Source organism: Boleophthalmus pectinirostris, unplaced genomic scaffold (genome assembly GCF_026225935.1).
Source record: "Boleophthalmus pectinirostris isolate CB_2022bp ecotype Guang Dong unplaced genomic scaffold, ASM2622593v1 HiC_scaffold_6, whole genome shotgun sequence".
In the NCBI taxonomy this organism is placed as follows: Eukaryota; Metazoa; Chordata; class Actinopteri; order Gobiiformes; family Gobiidae; genus Boleophthalmus; species Boleophthalmus pectinirostris.
This window is the reverse complement of record NW_026571447.1, coordinates 18,711,815-18,724,314: the sequence shown is the minus strand read 5'-3', so window position 1 is coordinate 18,724,314 and position 12,500 is coordinate 18,711,815. Positions and strand designations below refer to the sequence as shown.

Below are 12,500 nucleotides of genomic sequence, written 5' to 3'. Positions count from 1 at the left end.
ATGCAAGTTTAACATTTTTACGTCAGAAGAAATATATATATAGTATGTTTTGAGCAGATTTCCTCACTTCTCTGGGGGAGTGAGTAGTGTTTGCATTACCTGGTTTGTTCACAGGAGAGGGAGGGAGGAAGCTGGCAGGCATGGACCTCAGTCTATCGTTCTGCAGGGCCTCCAAGAAGGGCTCCTTTAGATGCTCTAAAGAACAGAGAGAGACTTAGTCCTACTTGACCACATATAAAGTGGATTTAAGTTAAGTTGTCAGTCAATTTTGTCCTTGCTTTACCAGGCAGCTGTGGGTGAACCTTCTCGACCATGTAGTCTGAAAGGTTGCGTGGCATCTCTCCTCTGATGTCCACAAGAACTCTGGTCTCCCTGGAGGAGATTTGATAGATGAGGACTGGACTTGGGTTTGCAAGGACCAGTTCTGCATGATTGGCTCTGAACTGTGGACAGTTCTGTCCAGAGATAAATCAATACATGTACATTAGAAAGCAATAAAAGTGACAGATAAAGAATATATTGTACATAATATATATGGTAAAACAGCAGCTATAATAAATGGAATAATAAAAGGAAAAGGAATAATAAATATCTAGCTATGTGGTAGACAGATGCATTTTCACTCATTTATTCTTTTAGTTGACCTTATTCCACAATCAAAACAATCAATGCATAAAAGACTGTACCTTCATAAGACATCCAACAAAATGAGATGAGACCTGTGCTTTCCCAGAAACAAGGTTTTTTCTGAACTTTGAGAAGCACCCATCTGCTACGACAGTCAGAGCTGCATAGATAACCTAAAAACACAGGGTATGATGTAAATGTCAGGACATTTTATCTCTGAAAGTTTGGCTGTAAGTGCCTCTCTCACCTTATTGTCTCCAGTTTCTTTATCTCTGTATTGGACACCAGTGACACAGCCATCTTCTTCCTCTAAACTGGTCACTGTGCCTTCTATGAAAGTGACACTAGAGGGCAGAATAGCAGAAACTATATAAGCACCAGATATAAGCCACAAATTGAATAATCAGCCTATTTGGTTTGGTTATTGATTTGTACATGATTTTGAATACACTTCCTTGTCCTGGAAAATTAAAAGCAAATTTTCCCACCTCTTACATATAGCCAAGATATAATTTGGATTACTATATTGCTAGATTTTATATATATACACTGTACAATTATATAATTATGCCTTATTTGACACCAGTCTCTTGCTACTTTTACTACTTATATTGAATTTATTATTGCCATTTATAATTTTGCTCATTGTTATTATATTAAATTGTGATGTGTTAAATAATTTCCTTTGTGGGTCAATAAAGTTTGTCAAAGTTTATTTTACTTTGTTGTGTTTCTGCATTTTAATGTGCAGATTTTTAATTGCTCTGCATTTTAAATGAAACCACTAGCCCCTTGTACTGCCTGTGTGAATGCAGGAGGGACTAGGACCAGGTCTGTTCTGTTTTTGTCCAATCACAGCTGCTTCCACACTCACTTGGGCTGGGCCATGGCAGCTCTCCTCAGGCCCATAATGAAGCGTCCATGATGGAAGGCCCTGCCACACTGCACCCCCTCATCTGTCTGAGGGTACGGGATCTCTACCTCCGCCCCACTGTCTGTGTCGTGGATCACATATCCGTTCACCACATGAGCGTCCAGGCCCTCCACCGAGGCTGAAGGGCGCAAACAGGAGGAGGTTAAAGTTTCACATCACAAATCTATTACTGATGCAGTCTGAGGCGTGTGTGTCATTACAACAAAGAAGCATACCTGGAGTTGTGTTTGTTTCATTCATATATGTTTGTCTGCATCGCCAAAGCTCAAAATGCTCTGTTCCACCTTGTCATGTCATGTAGTGATAGTTTTCACTTTAACAGCTACCTTTTTCCTTTTGTTCAGTAGAGACGGGCAATTCCAGGGCTGAAATGATCAAATGATTCTAGTGAAGATGTAAACACAGTGTAGCACTTCCTGTATTACCATATGACAAGGTAGAACAGAGTTTTTTCAGTTTGAGGAAGAACTCAGCCTAAATATGCAGGGTTTGTGTGTTAAACATGTGTGAATGAAACAAAACACAACTCAGGTATGTTTGTGATGTGGAAGACAATATAACAATAACATAGATCAGAAAGTTGCATAATATGGACGCTTTCAGCAATATTGTGGCATAACCCATATTTCACAGTGCACTAATGAAGTTGTTATTTATGACACTGCTTGTTGCACTGTTGTATTGATTCATTGTTTATCTATGTGGTCAGTGCTCATTTATTCAGATATACTCTATACTGTGCCTCACCTTCCAGCCCCAGTGCTTTGAGAGTTCTGTAACCTCCAGGCTGCAGTAGCTCTCCCACTATCCGGTCTGGCTCCTTCAGGTCCCTCTCCACCACCGTCACCCTCCTCCCGTCCTGGGACAGCACAGCCGCCATCGCCGATCCCAAAACTCCTCCTCCAACTATTACCACATCTGGTTCTGTGTTCTCCACTACACCAGAGGATGAGGCCGTAGCAGATGTAGACGAATCCTGGTTCAGTTTTCGTCTTGTTCTATAGCCCTGGAGGAAAATGCATAGCTATATTTTAATGGTGCACTATGTAATCTTTTGGTTGAGGGTCCATCATCTGCTTGTTTCTACGGATATTTCATTGCTCTGCCTGGAATGTTCCACAGTATGACATTAAACATCTTTATCTTGCATTTATTAAATTACAAGTTGTTTTATAGCTCAAATATACTTAGAAAAACAGGCATTCTGACTGTGAGCAGGGTTGCCTCTCCACAGATCTGACCTGTAACTCAGTCTGGTTTGGTCTCCATGAAGATAGAAAGGTTTAATGTCATGCTGTGAAACATTCCAGACAATGTAATAATATTTCCAGCTTTATATGGACCCTCCACCAGAAAGGTTACACAACACACCTATAAAATGTATGAACCAGAGATTTAAAACGTGTCTGGATGCTTACTGTGAATCTAGTTTGCCTTCTTCTCGATATCTCTTTTTCACCATTTTTACCTTTTTATCATTTGTAAATTGCTTTAGTACGACTTGGCATTTTTGTATTATTAATTTTATTTTATTTATGTATTTAATTATTTATTTATACTAGCTTTGGGATAAAATGTAATAGTATAAGTAAGTTTGCATATTTAAAATAAATGTGTAGCAAATAAAACAAAACATTAACATCATGTGCATCAATAGGTTATTTAAAAAAGGGGGAATTTCAAACTCATAGAAAATATTTTTTTATGATGGCCTTTATTTAGTCTACAATGATATAATGTTAGCTATATCTGCTTTGCTCCTATCCATATATTGTTGACTTACCTTTTTAGAGGTCGCTGTGGTGTTCCTCCCTGAAGAACTTTGTGGGATTAATTCTTTAATAAACGGTACAACTCCCAGAAAAGTCAAAGGCACGTTTAGGAGTTGAGACACGCGCACTTTGTGTCCGTGCACATATTTTAAATAAAGGAGAAGTGCAGTGATTATTAAAACTACTGCTATTAACTCTCTATGAAGAAAAGTCAACACTGTGTCTGACTTCTTGTAAAGATATGTAAAGCTGGCAATTCCAAGAAAAGTCCACATTTTAAAAGCAAAAAGTTAAAAAAAAATCTACAAATACAATACAAAAATAGAAAAAAAAATATTATCTATGTTGCGGTTTGCTACAAAAACATTTGAGATAAAACCGTATCTTTGAAGCCCATGATAATTTGTGTGCACACGGTCAAACAGATGCTGAATATTTTATGATAATGACAAACGCGGATGACTTTGGATTTGATGGCCTCGAGTCCCTCCTCTTTAGGACTAAAGCAGCCAATCAGGAATGACGCGTCAATGAGCAGAGCTCACGCTATTTTTTGATTGGACAATAGCACAAGCATAGAGACTCGCTGCGGTTTATGATTGGACAAGCTGCAGACAGGCTGGTAGTATGATCTGATGTCAGTGGAAAGGTGCAGTAACTTTACCCTCTGTGAGGGAGGGAAGCCAGCAAAGTACAAGTGTGTTTTAGAGGGGAAAAATTACTTGGACGGATTTGTGACTTTTTAGGAAACTTCAACTTATGATATTCATCTGTGGAGAGATGAATATCATGTCTTGAAAAAACAGTGCAGAAACCTATATGGCAATTGTTTTGTATTTATTACTTATGTAAAAGAAATATTCAAATACATGTTAACAGATTACATAATAGGTAATGCCTACCAACTGACACAGCTACACCGCCATCATCCTTTTCACACACTATGCTGCTGTAAGTACAATATAATGGGATTAATTATTAGTCTATGTTTTCATCAAATCACCTTCATAGTTCAAAAACAGGCAGTGCAAATAGAACTTTTTCTCTGAGGCTAAATGTAGTGATTGAAGATCGATTCAAATTTTTCTTGCTGCCCTGATGTAAATTTTGGCTCTCCGGTCTCTTTGATACAGGCCTGAAGTATAATGTGGAAAATAAATTACACAATAAATATAACATAATATATATAACAATACCATCACATAATCATACACTTTACCTCTAAATCCTCTAAGGTGGCAGAGCCTGCTTCCACTTTCTCACCAAGTCTGCAGTTGTAGCTCATATATCGCTCCTAAATTTATAAACAAGTCAGTGATTTATCAGTTCTTCATTAACCCTGCGCTCATACATACCTTCACCATGCCTGGAAGAAGTCCGTCTTGAATCATGCAAACAGCGTTTCTAAGTCCTCTTGCAAAAGCATCCATGGCTCCAATATGAGCAATAAATAAATCCTCCAGATTGGTGGATTCTCTACGCACCTTAGCGTCAAAGTTGAGACCTCCTGGTTGGATTCCCCCTTGTTCAATGATGGTCTAAATAACAATTCATACATTAGGCATTTGAATGTAATCAAGAGTAATCGAGAGCACTATGTATTACACGTCATTCTAATCCTGGGCCAAAGGAAGGCCTCAGAGCAGAAGTTTGTAGTAGTCAAACAGGATTTGTAGTTTGCTGGTGTGAAAGAGGATGTATAGGACGGCTTAAATTGAGGTTAAATATCTGCTGTACAAAGACAACATTTATTAAAAACAATCAAACAAACTCACTTTCATAACCAAAGTGGTGTTTCTGATGTCCATTGGGAACTGGTCTGTGTCCCATCCCAAATCAGGGGATCCAGTGTTTGCATCCACTGAACCCAACATACCAAACCTGCAAAAACATCTCAAGAACTCAAGAACAGTGGATTAAAGCTTAATTACATATTCTAAATAGTTGTAATTTTCCTTACGATGAGGCCATAATAATGTCATGTTCATAGGAATGTCCAGCCAAAGTTGTGTGATTTGGCTCTATGTTTAGTTTGAAATGTTTCTCCAGATCATAATGCTTCAAGAAGGCAATGACACTCATCGCATCTGTTAATAATGTAAATCAAATTCCTTGAAGGTTGATTTAAAAAGACACATCTGATGATCATACCATCATATAAATATACCGTAGTCATACTGATGTTTGCAGGGCTCTTTGGGTTTTGGTTCAATGAGAAACTGACAATTCAACCCAATCTTCTCCTTGTACTCTGGTAATAAAAGAACAAAGAGGAGTAAATATGAATTTTATTTTAAAATCTTTAAAAACTTAATAGATACTTACTAACAGCCATTTTAAAGAAGTTGGCCATGTGCTTCAGTTCAGCCCCAACATCTGTGTTAAGGATAGAATGGAAACCCTCTCTTCCACCCCAAAACACTAGAAGAAGAATGTGAGAACCAAAAAAGGATTAGGCACTTTAACATTCCTATTCTCCTAAGAGGGTCAGTTGTGCGTCATTATTTGTGAATGCAAAGACAATTTTTGGATAGTTGGATGTCTGAATATCTATCCGCATAACACTTGTCAAACTCGCCCCAGTCAAAACAATGTGTCATGTGTAACCGCTAATAACTAACAGGCAAACTGTTCCCTTGATGTCATACAAGAATAATAATGCCTTGGATTTATATAACGCCTTTGAAGAGACCGAAAGCATTAATATTCTACCCAGTAACACATATAAGGATGAATTCATCTGTTATTCATTTTAGTTATAATGTTTGCCTGTGTTTACTGTGTAACGTACCAAAGTTTTCTGCTCCCAGCTTCTTGGCGATATCGAGTCCCTTCTTTACCTGAGCCCCAGCATAAGCCAGGACATGGACGTCTGGGTTAGTGGCTGCACCATTCATGTACCTGTCGAGTCAGTCCATAAAACAAGAATAGTGATTTCACTTTTTGTACTATCAGCTAAATAAATCCAATTTGACCTTTATTAAGCCACTGTTATGTACTTTTTGGGGGAGTATGCATGCTACAACCCAGCATTAAAGGTCTTATTATGCACTATTTTCTGATTTACAGTATGTTACAATGTTTTTTCCTCATCACAAACATACCTGGAATTGTGTTTTGTTTCATTCACACATGTTAAACACACAAATCCTGCATTTAGGCTGTTTTTCTCTAAAACAGAAAACACCCTGTTCCACCTTGTGATGTCATGTGGTAATAGAAGAAGTACTCTACTGTGTTTTTAAACTCCATACACTTTCACTATAATTATTTGTATAATTTCAGCCCTGGAATTGTCAATCAATGAACAAATGGTAAAAGATAACTGTTAACTTGAAAACTACTGCTTCATGACATCACAAGTTGGTATGGAGCATTTTGAGCTTTAGGGATGTAGACAGCCTAATAATGCAAGATCACCCATTCACGAGTGAATGAAACAAAACACAACTCCGGTTTTTGAGGTGGTAACAAGAAAAATCACGTTTTAAAGCTCACAAAAGTCAATTATTGGTATTATAAGACCCTTTAAATGACAGCACTGTATTGAAGACATGTCTCACTGGACCATAGACTGTACATATTGGACTGACCGAGGGTGAGTGAAGAGGTTGCAGGTGATCCACAGCACTTTGATTCCAGTCTGGTTTTGCAGCTGCAGAGTCAGGTCTGTGATCTCATCCAGATTTCTGTTGGATTCTTCCAATGTGCTGCCTTCAGGAGCCATATCTCTGAAAGAAACATGCAGTTTTACTAATATGTTCATTTGGTTGGAGCCTGGGAAATATCAGTAATATCAACATAATACTTAAAGGTGCACTGTGTAACTTTTTGGTTGAGGTTCTGTCACCTGCTTGTTTTTATGGATGTCATTGCTCTGCCTGGAATGTTCCACAGTATGACATTTAACGGGTCTACTTTACATTTATTAGATTATAGATGGGTTTATGGCTCAAAAATACCTTTCCATTCTGACTGTGAGCAGGGGTTGTTTCTCCACATATCTGAACTGTAACCTGGTCTGGTTTGGTCTCCATAAAGGTAGAAAGGTTTAATATACTGTGAAACATTGCAGACAAAGCAATAACATCTCCCTAGAGAAAAGTATTTGATGAACTCGCTACTAGAAAAGATACACAATGCACCTTTAAACAATGAATTACCTGTCATGAAATGTGTAATATTTCACCTGTAAAGACACAAGTTTAGAATAACATAATGTAAATGTGTTTCTTTTTTAAACATACACCTGGAAAGCATAGCCTTTATTTGTTATTTGATTTATTAAATATGCATTATTCATCAGTTTATTGTAAATTAAATGGTTTACCTTGTACGTTTACTTACACCAAGTTTAGTGAAAAACTCAAAAGCAGCTCTGACACGCCTCTTGGCCGCTTCCATTGGAGTCCCCTCATTCCAGGGCCGATGAAGAGTCTGGTACCCAAAAGGATCCACACCTGAGAGTGGAGAAAGCACTCACCATTTATACTAATAAAGTATACAGCAAAAGGCAAAGGTAAAAAGCCAATCTAATGGACTTCAAAGTTTATATTTTACTACTTGTGCCATTATTACTTCTACAATAGCTAACACTGTGTAATGCTTTTACATGTCCCAGCGCAATATTCCTGGTCAAAAGAAACTTCAATTTCCTACACAAAGTTCAATACTGCAGTTCACATGTAACAAATAGGGCACTAATCAGCAGACATTAAATATTATGGGAGTGTAACACATGCAGACAATGTACACTATACACTATTAGCTTAACTTTATGAATGAAACATGGCATGATTTGTGCAAGGCAGGCAGTCTATACCAGTTCCACAGAAAGAGTGCCAGAAACAGACAGAAAACCTCAGCCAGTCCTCCATCGTTTTTCCCATCAGCACCTGCCCGCACACACAGGACTTTGAGACACATAGCAGAGGCGCATGACCTAACAAATAGGGAATACTACACATTGAGTAGTGAGTGTACATAGTAGGTTGAGAGACACACCGACCTCCCCGGCATTGTAGTGTTTAAAGCACAGTACGTCTCCAGGACCAGCGCTGGGCATATATGCGATCTTAGGGATGCCTAGGGACAAAGAAATGCACAGTTAATCTAATCAAATCTAATCAAGCTTTAGCCAAGGGTGGGTCGCTAAAGTTCACAAGTGGCGTTATGTTTAGTATTTGGTAACTCCATATTGATGAAGTCTGGCAGCTGCTCTCATAATACACAATGCAAAATGAGCTAGACTTGAAAGCACATGCGAGAGGAGCGTGCATCATTTTACCCAATTTTGCTGATTAAATGTATGATGCGCATCAAAACGCACAAACAGGTCACAAAACCTCACTTGGAAAGTAAAACTGTTACTAACCCTTAAAAAAATCTGCCTGCGTAGACATATTCCCACTTTCTGCAGCTTCAACAACAGATTGTTTGTCCGAAGTTTGTCCAGGTCTTTTGCGTTCCAGAAACTTACAATGCCGTTTCAACAGCAGATTGTTTGCATGAATTTTAGTCCAAAGTTTGTTCAACGTTAGTCCACCACGTCTTTTGGGTTCCAGGAAATCACAATGCAATTTCAGTTTTCAGACACTAGAGGGCGCAACACAATAACCTAATACTAGTAAGTACCCAGTCAATAATGGCATACTAGTATTTGTGTGACAAGATTTATACAAGTTAATACTATTCCAGTAGTACTTTTCTATCGGTGAACTATTATAATTTCTGAAATACTTCTCCCTGATTTCACTGTAGTTTTTTGCTGTTTCTTTCACTGTAGCCGTTTAATTCGTTGTAGCAAACATGTTAAGTCAAAACCATGGGTTACTCATGTTAAAGAAAGTGTTTTATTCAGTTAAAGTGGCGGTATTATAAAATGTGGTGCTGCAACAAAATAAAGTACAAATGATACAGACAGTACAGACAGTAGACTCATCATCCATAAATATTCTAGAGAACATTATATTTGGTGTCTTTGGTCTAGAACACCCTGTCAAAACAACTGAAAAAAGCTCTATGTGCACTGAAGCTTTTATTTTGTCAATACACAGTGCATGAATGCTGCTACTTGGCTTTTCTCACAAGAAAGCATGTTTTATATTGTTCAAAGTGTTACACATTATAAAATGTAATGGCTGGTTATGTTTGAGCGTTCCAACATATGGAAACAATGAAAGGCAATGGGTCCAAGCACCAGGCACTAGAGGCACTTCAGCACCTGTAACTCAGGTTTAGCATGAAGTTTGGCACATGACAGTTGCATGGCTTCATGTAAAGCATAGCAATAACTACACATATCAATAAAGCATAACATTATAACCATTTGTCAAATACAAATATAAAGTAACAAAATGTAAATCATCATTTTAATCTGATCATTTCTAATTTAAGCAATGTGGCCTATTAGTTTGTGCATTAGTTTGTTCATCTTTGTTTTTTGGGGCCCTTACAAACCACTACAGAAAGCAGAAAGAGGAGAAAGGGAAATTCTTACTGGAAAACCTAGCCAAAACACTTTGGCTCCTGTCAAACAATATTTGTCTTTCTTTTAGCATGTCAGCACAAAAGACAACATGCAGTTTCACTTGCCCCAAATGTCATCCAGTCCAGTGGTTATAATGTTATGCATGATTGATCTGTGCAGTCAAATTAATCCATAGCCACAGCAATTTTGTACTCTCCATCTGTGTTAAATAAAGATGACATTCATCATTTAAATGTTGTACATACAAGAGTTACAGTTATATAAGCCCTTAAATGCATCAGTATCCATTTGTTTGTTTTAACAACACAGAAATCACAGACAAGGCTCACACAAAATATGACGTTTTCCACCAAGTAGCCCTTTGCATGTCAATGCCTATGTTCACACTACTGGGAAAAGTGCTTAAAATCGTAAGGAATAAATATAAAAGTTGTTTTTTTTTCATTGAAAATTGCATTTTTGCTTTAGGTACGTAAACTATATAGCTTGTCTGTAGTTTGGTTAATGGGAATTCAAGGCCAGTGACTGCAATGAACTCAATGTGGCAATGTCCATACTTTTGTAATGTTTTCAAGGCTTCCATACAAGCAAAACATAAAACTTTCTATTGTTGTTTCTATTGTGTAGCCCTTTTGAAGTGACTTTTAGAAGAAAGTGCTGCAGAAAGAGGCCTAGACCTGAAGGTTAATTACATAGGTGCACTGTGTCACTTTTCTGGTGATTGGGTCCACCATGTGCTTGTCTTCATTCATGGAGATTTCATTGCTTTGCCCGGTATGTTCCACAGTATTCAGTTACAGGTTTTTTTTAGGGCTAAAACACATTGAAAAACATGCATTCTTAGGCTCTACTCTCAACAAATCTGACCTGTAACTTGACCCAGTGGAGTCAGCAGCTTGTCTAGGTGAAACTTTCTATGCAAAGCTACAAAGTCTTCATGGAGACAGGCAGGTTGCATACCCCCAACAAGAAGAGTTACATAGAGCACCTTTAATGTTAACTAGTGAAGTCAGATCTGAGGCCACATTTAAAGTCAGTGTAACTCTATCTTGGTTGTCTGTGGTTGAAGCAGCATGAAGCCAGCATTAAGTGATCCAAGAACAAGTCCATGAGTGAGGGGCTGCTACTACGTGGAGGGATCAGATGTGGAAATGTCCTTTTTCTTTTTCTTCTTGGTTTTTGTCTTTCCACGGCATGGTTTACTCACACAGCACAAGATGCACGGAGAGGCAAGCACCAAGAGAGGAGACGTCACCATCACCACTATGCAGATGCCCATCAGTATGCCCACCACCTTAAGGGAAAAACAGTGTTAAGTAAACAAGGAGCATCTAAAGCAGAAATCCTTATATTAATTGCATTGATGTAGCTTTTGCCTAGACTTTACCAAAATGTGATGCTCTTTATGTTTTATTGCTAACATTTTGTAACATTTTATATACATTTTGTCTTTGTTTGTACAGTTAGGAAGGTTTTAGATGAGTCTGCAGGCACTTTTTTGGTACTGGATTGGTATCCAGTTGAGAAAGTGTTCAATTTTATACTGAGAAACGTTCCGACTGTGCATATCCAAACAGCTAAATATATCCTAGCACATTGAGAACATTAAGTGCACTGTTTAATTCCTACGTGGACACTGCTGCAAATAGATGCAATCACATTTCAAACAGCCCTGTGACAATGGAAAGAATGCAGTTTGGGCCATTTTTATTGTACACAAAACACTATTACAAGGGAGCAGGAATGTGAGATTAGCTGGATTAGTTTGGCTTAATGTCTGATAAGGAGCTGCTTCTGTACACAGTAACAAAACAGAAACCATCTTACATAACTTATTATTTTATCAAGTTATAGTCATTATAAACAAGTGGGAGCAGATGTTTCCATTTTAAATAAAGTTAAATGCCTCAAAGGACATTTTATTACAATGCCTTTACTGTATTTTGTCACTGGTTTATTGCTATGGTGATATGATACAAAAATATTTTCACTTTCCAGTCACTGTGTTCAGAAAAGTTCCATAGAGTTCCAGGAGCTCCATATTGATGTCTACCATGAAATAAATGAGAAACTATGAGAGTCCCACCTGTGTCCTGTTCCACATCACAGAAGCTCGAGAGTGTCCCAGTTTGTTTCTACAGGGGCCTTTGTCATAGTGCCTCAGAAAGATATCCCCCTGCAATGATGAAAAACATTACCAGTAATTATCTATTTATCTACATGTATGTGTAGAATTTAAATTTTGCACACTTGGTCAAACATGTTTTGTCAACTTGAAAAAAAAACAAACAATATTAATGATCCATAGAATATTATTAATATATTATTATTTATTGAAAAAGTAAGAATGCAGAGATACTGATGCTGGTATTGAATATCAGTTCCATAACATTGGTTAAGCCAATATCCTGGTTAATTGCGTGTTATAAAACATCTCATAATGTTTGAACTTCACTACTAGTGGTTATTTGAAGTATATATAACAGTTGCATAACACAACTGGATCCCTGTGTAATAAGTTAAGTGTGTTATAAGGAAATAAGTGCCATTTTCTATCCCTCTTGTGGTATCGGTCAATATGGAGTATCGGCAGATCATGTATCCCTACGGTAAAGGTCACATTGCCCACAAACCATAAAGTTGACAACTTAAACCCCACTTTCCAGGGCCTGGTCCT

The 12,500-nt window shown here is 37.7% G+C and overlaps 3 protein-coding genes across 6 annotated transcripts in view; all 3 read right to left on the bottom strand.

Annotated features, from left to right (window-relative positions):
• Positions 1-22: 22 nt before the first annotated feature.
• sqlea (squalene epoxidase a) lies at positions 23-3,768 on the bottom strand. Its single transcript, XM_055163865.1, has 7 exons — positions 3,345-3,768; positions 2,309-2,567; positions 1,502-1,679; positions 875-971; positions 687-800; positions 284-455; positions 23-195 (listed from the first exon to the last, which is right to left on the bottom strand). The coding sequence occupies exons 1-7, from the start codon at positions 3,606-3,608 to the stop codon at positions 23-25; spliced, it is 1,257 nt and encodes a 418-aa protein (XP_055019840.1). The 5' UTR covers positions 3,609-3,768.
• A 438-nt stretch (positions 3,769-4,206) lies between these two features.
• On the bottom strand, positions 4,207-8,891 carry LOC110171767 (uncharacterized). 4 transcript variants are annotated; one of them, XM_055163391.1, is made up of 14 exons: positions 8,813-8,891; positions 8,342-8,418; positions 8,156-8,228; positions 7,681-7,793; positions 7,497-7,522; positions 6,927-7,064; positions 6,125-6,234; positions 5,659-5,754; positions 5,501-5,584; positions 5,294-5,420; positions 5,109-5,214; positions 4,689-4,871; positions 4,553-4,627; positions 4,207-4,468 (listed from the first exon to the last, which is right to left on the bottom strand). In XM_055163391.1, the coding sequence occupies exons 2-14, from the start codon at positions 8,396-8,398 to the stop codon at positions 4,385-4,387; spliced, it is 1,272 nt and encodes a 423-aa protein (XP_055019366.1). In that variant the 5' UTR covers positions 8,399-8,418; positions 8,813-8,891; the 3' UTR covers positions 4,207-4,384. The 4 variants fall into 4 exon arrangements, with proteins under 4 accessions (XP_055019366.1, XP_020793203.2, XP_055019367.1 ...); XM_020937544.2 differs by having other exon boundaries at positions 8,708-8,890; XM_055163392.1 differs by lacking the exon at positions 8,156-8,228 and having other exon boundaries at positions 8,338-8,418; positions 8,708-8,890.
• Positions 8,892-9,166: 275 nt separating this feature from the next.
• Positions 9,167-12,500, bottom strand: part of rnf144b (ring finger protein 144B) — a 13,280-nt gene continuing 9,946 nt past the window's right edge. Inside the window, exons 7-8 of the mRNA XM_020937398.2 lie at positions 11,910-11,999; positions 9,167-11,117 (exon numbers count right to left, since the gene is read on the bottom strand). Of these exons, the coding sequence (XP_020793057.1) occupies positions 10,950-11,117; positions 11,910-11,999 (258 nt within the window). The 3' untranslated portion in view covers positions 9,167-10,949. The remainder of the gene's footprint in view (positions 11,118-11,909; positions 12,000-12,500) is intronic.

Coding starts and splice junctions, on each gene's coding strand:
- sqlea (XM_055163865.1), bottom strand. CDS start 3,608: ATGTGGACTTTTCTTGGAATTGCCAGCTTTACATATCTTTACAAGAAG. Junction 2,568..3,344: donor CCACAGCGACCTCTAAAAAG/GTAAGTCAACAA, acceptor ATTTTCCTCCAG/GGCTATAGAACAAGACGAAA. Junction 456..686: donor TTGTTGGATGTCTTATGAAG/GTACAGTCTTTT, acceptor ATCTCTGGACAG/AACTGTCCACAGTTCAGAGC.
- LOC110171767 (XM_020937544.2), bottom strand. CDS start 8,735: ATGTCTACGCAGGCAGATTTTTTTAAGG. Junction 5,215..5,293: donor GACATTATTATGGCCTCATC/GTAAGGAAAATT, acceptor ATGTTTTTGCAG/GTTTGGTATGTTGGGTTCAG. Junction 4,469..4,552: donor CCACCTTAGAGGATTTAGAG/GTAAAGTGTATG, acceptor ATTATACTTCAG/GCCTGTATCAAAGAGACCGG.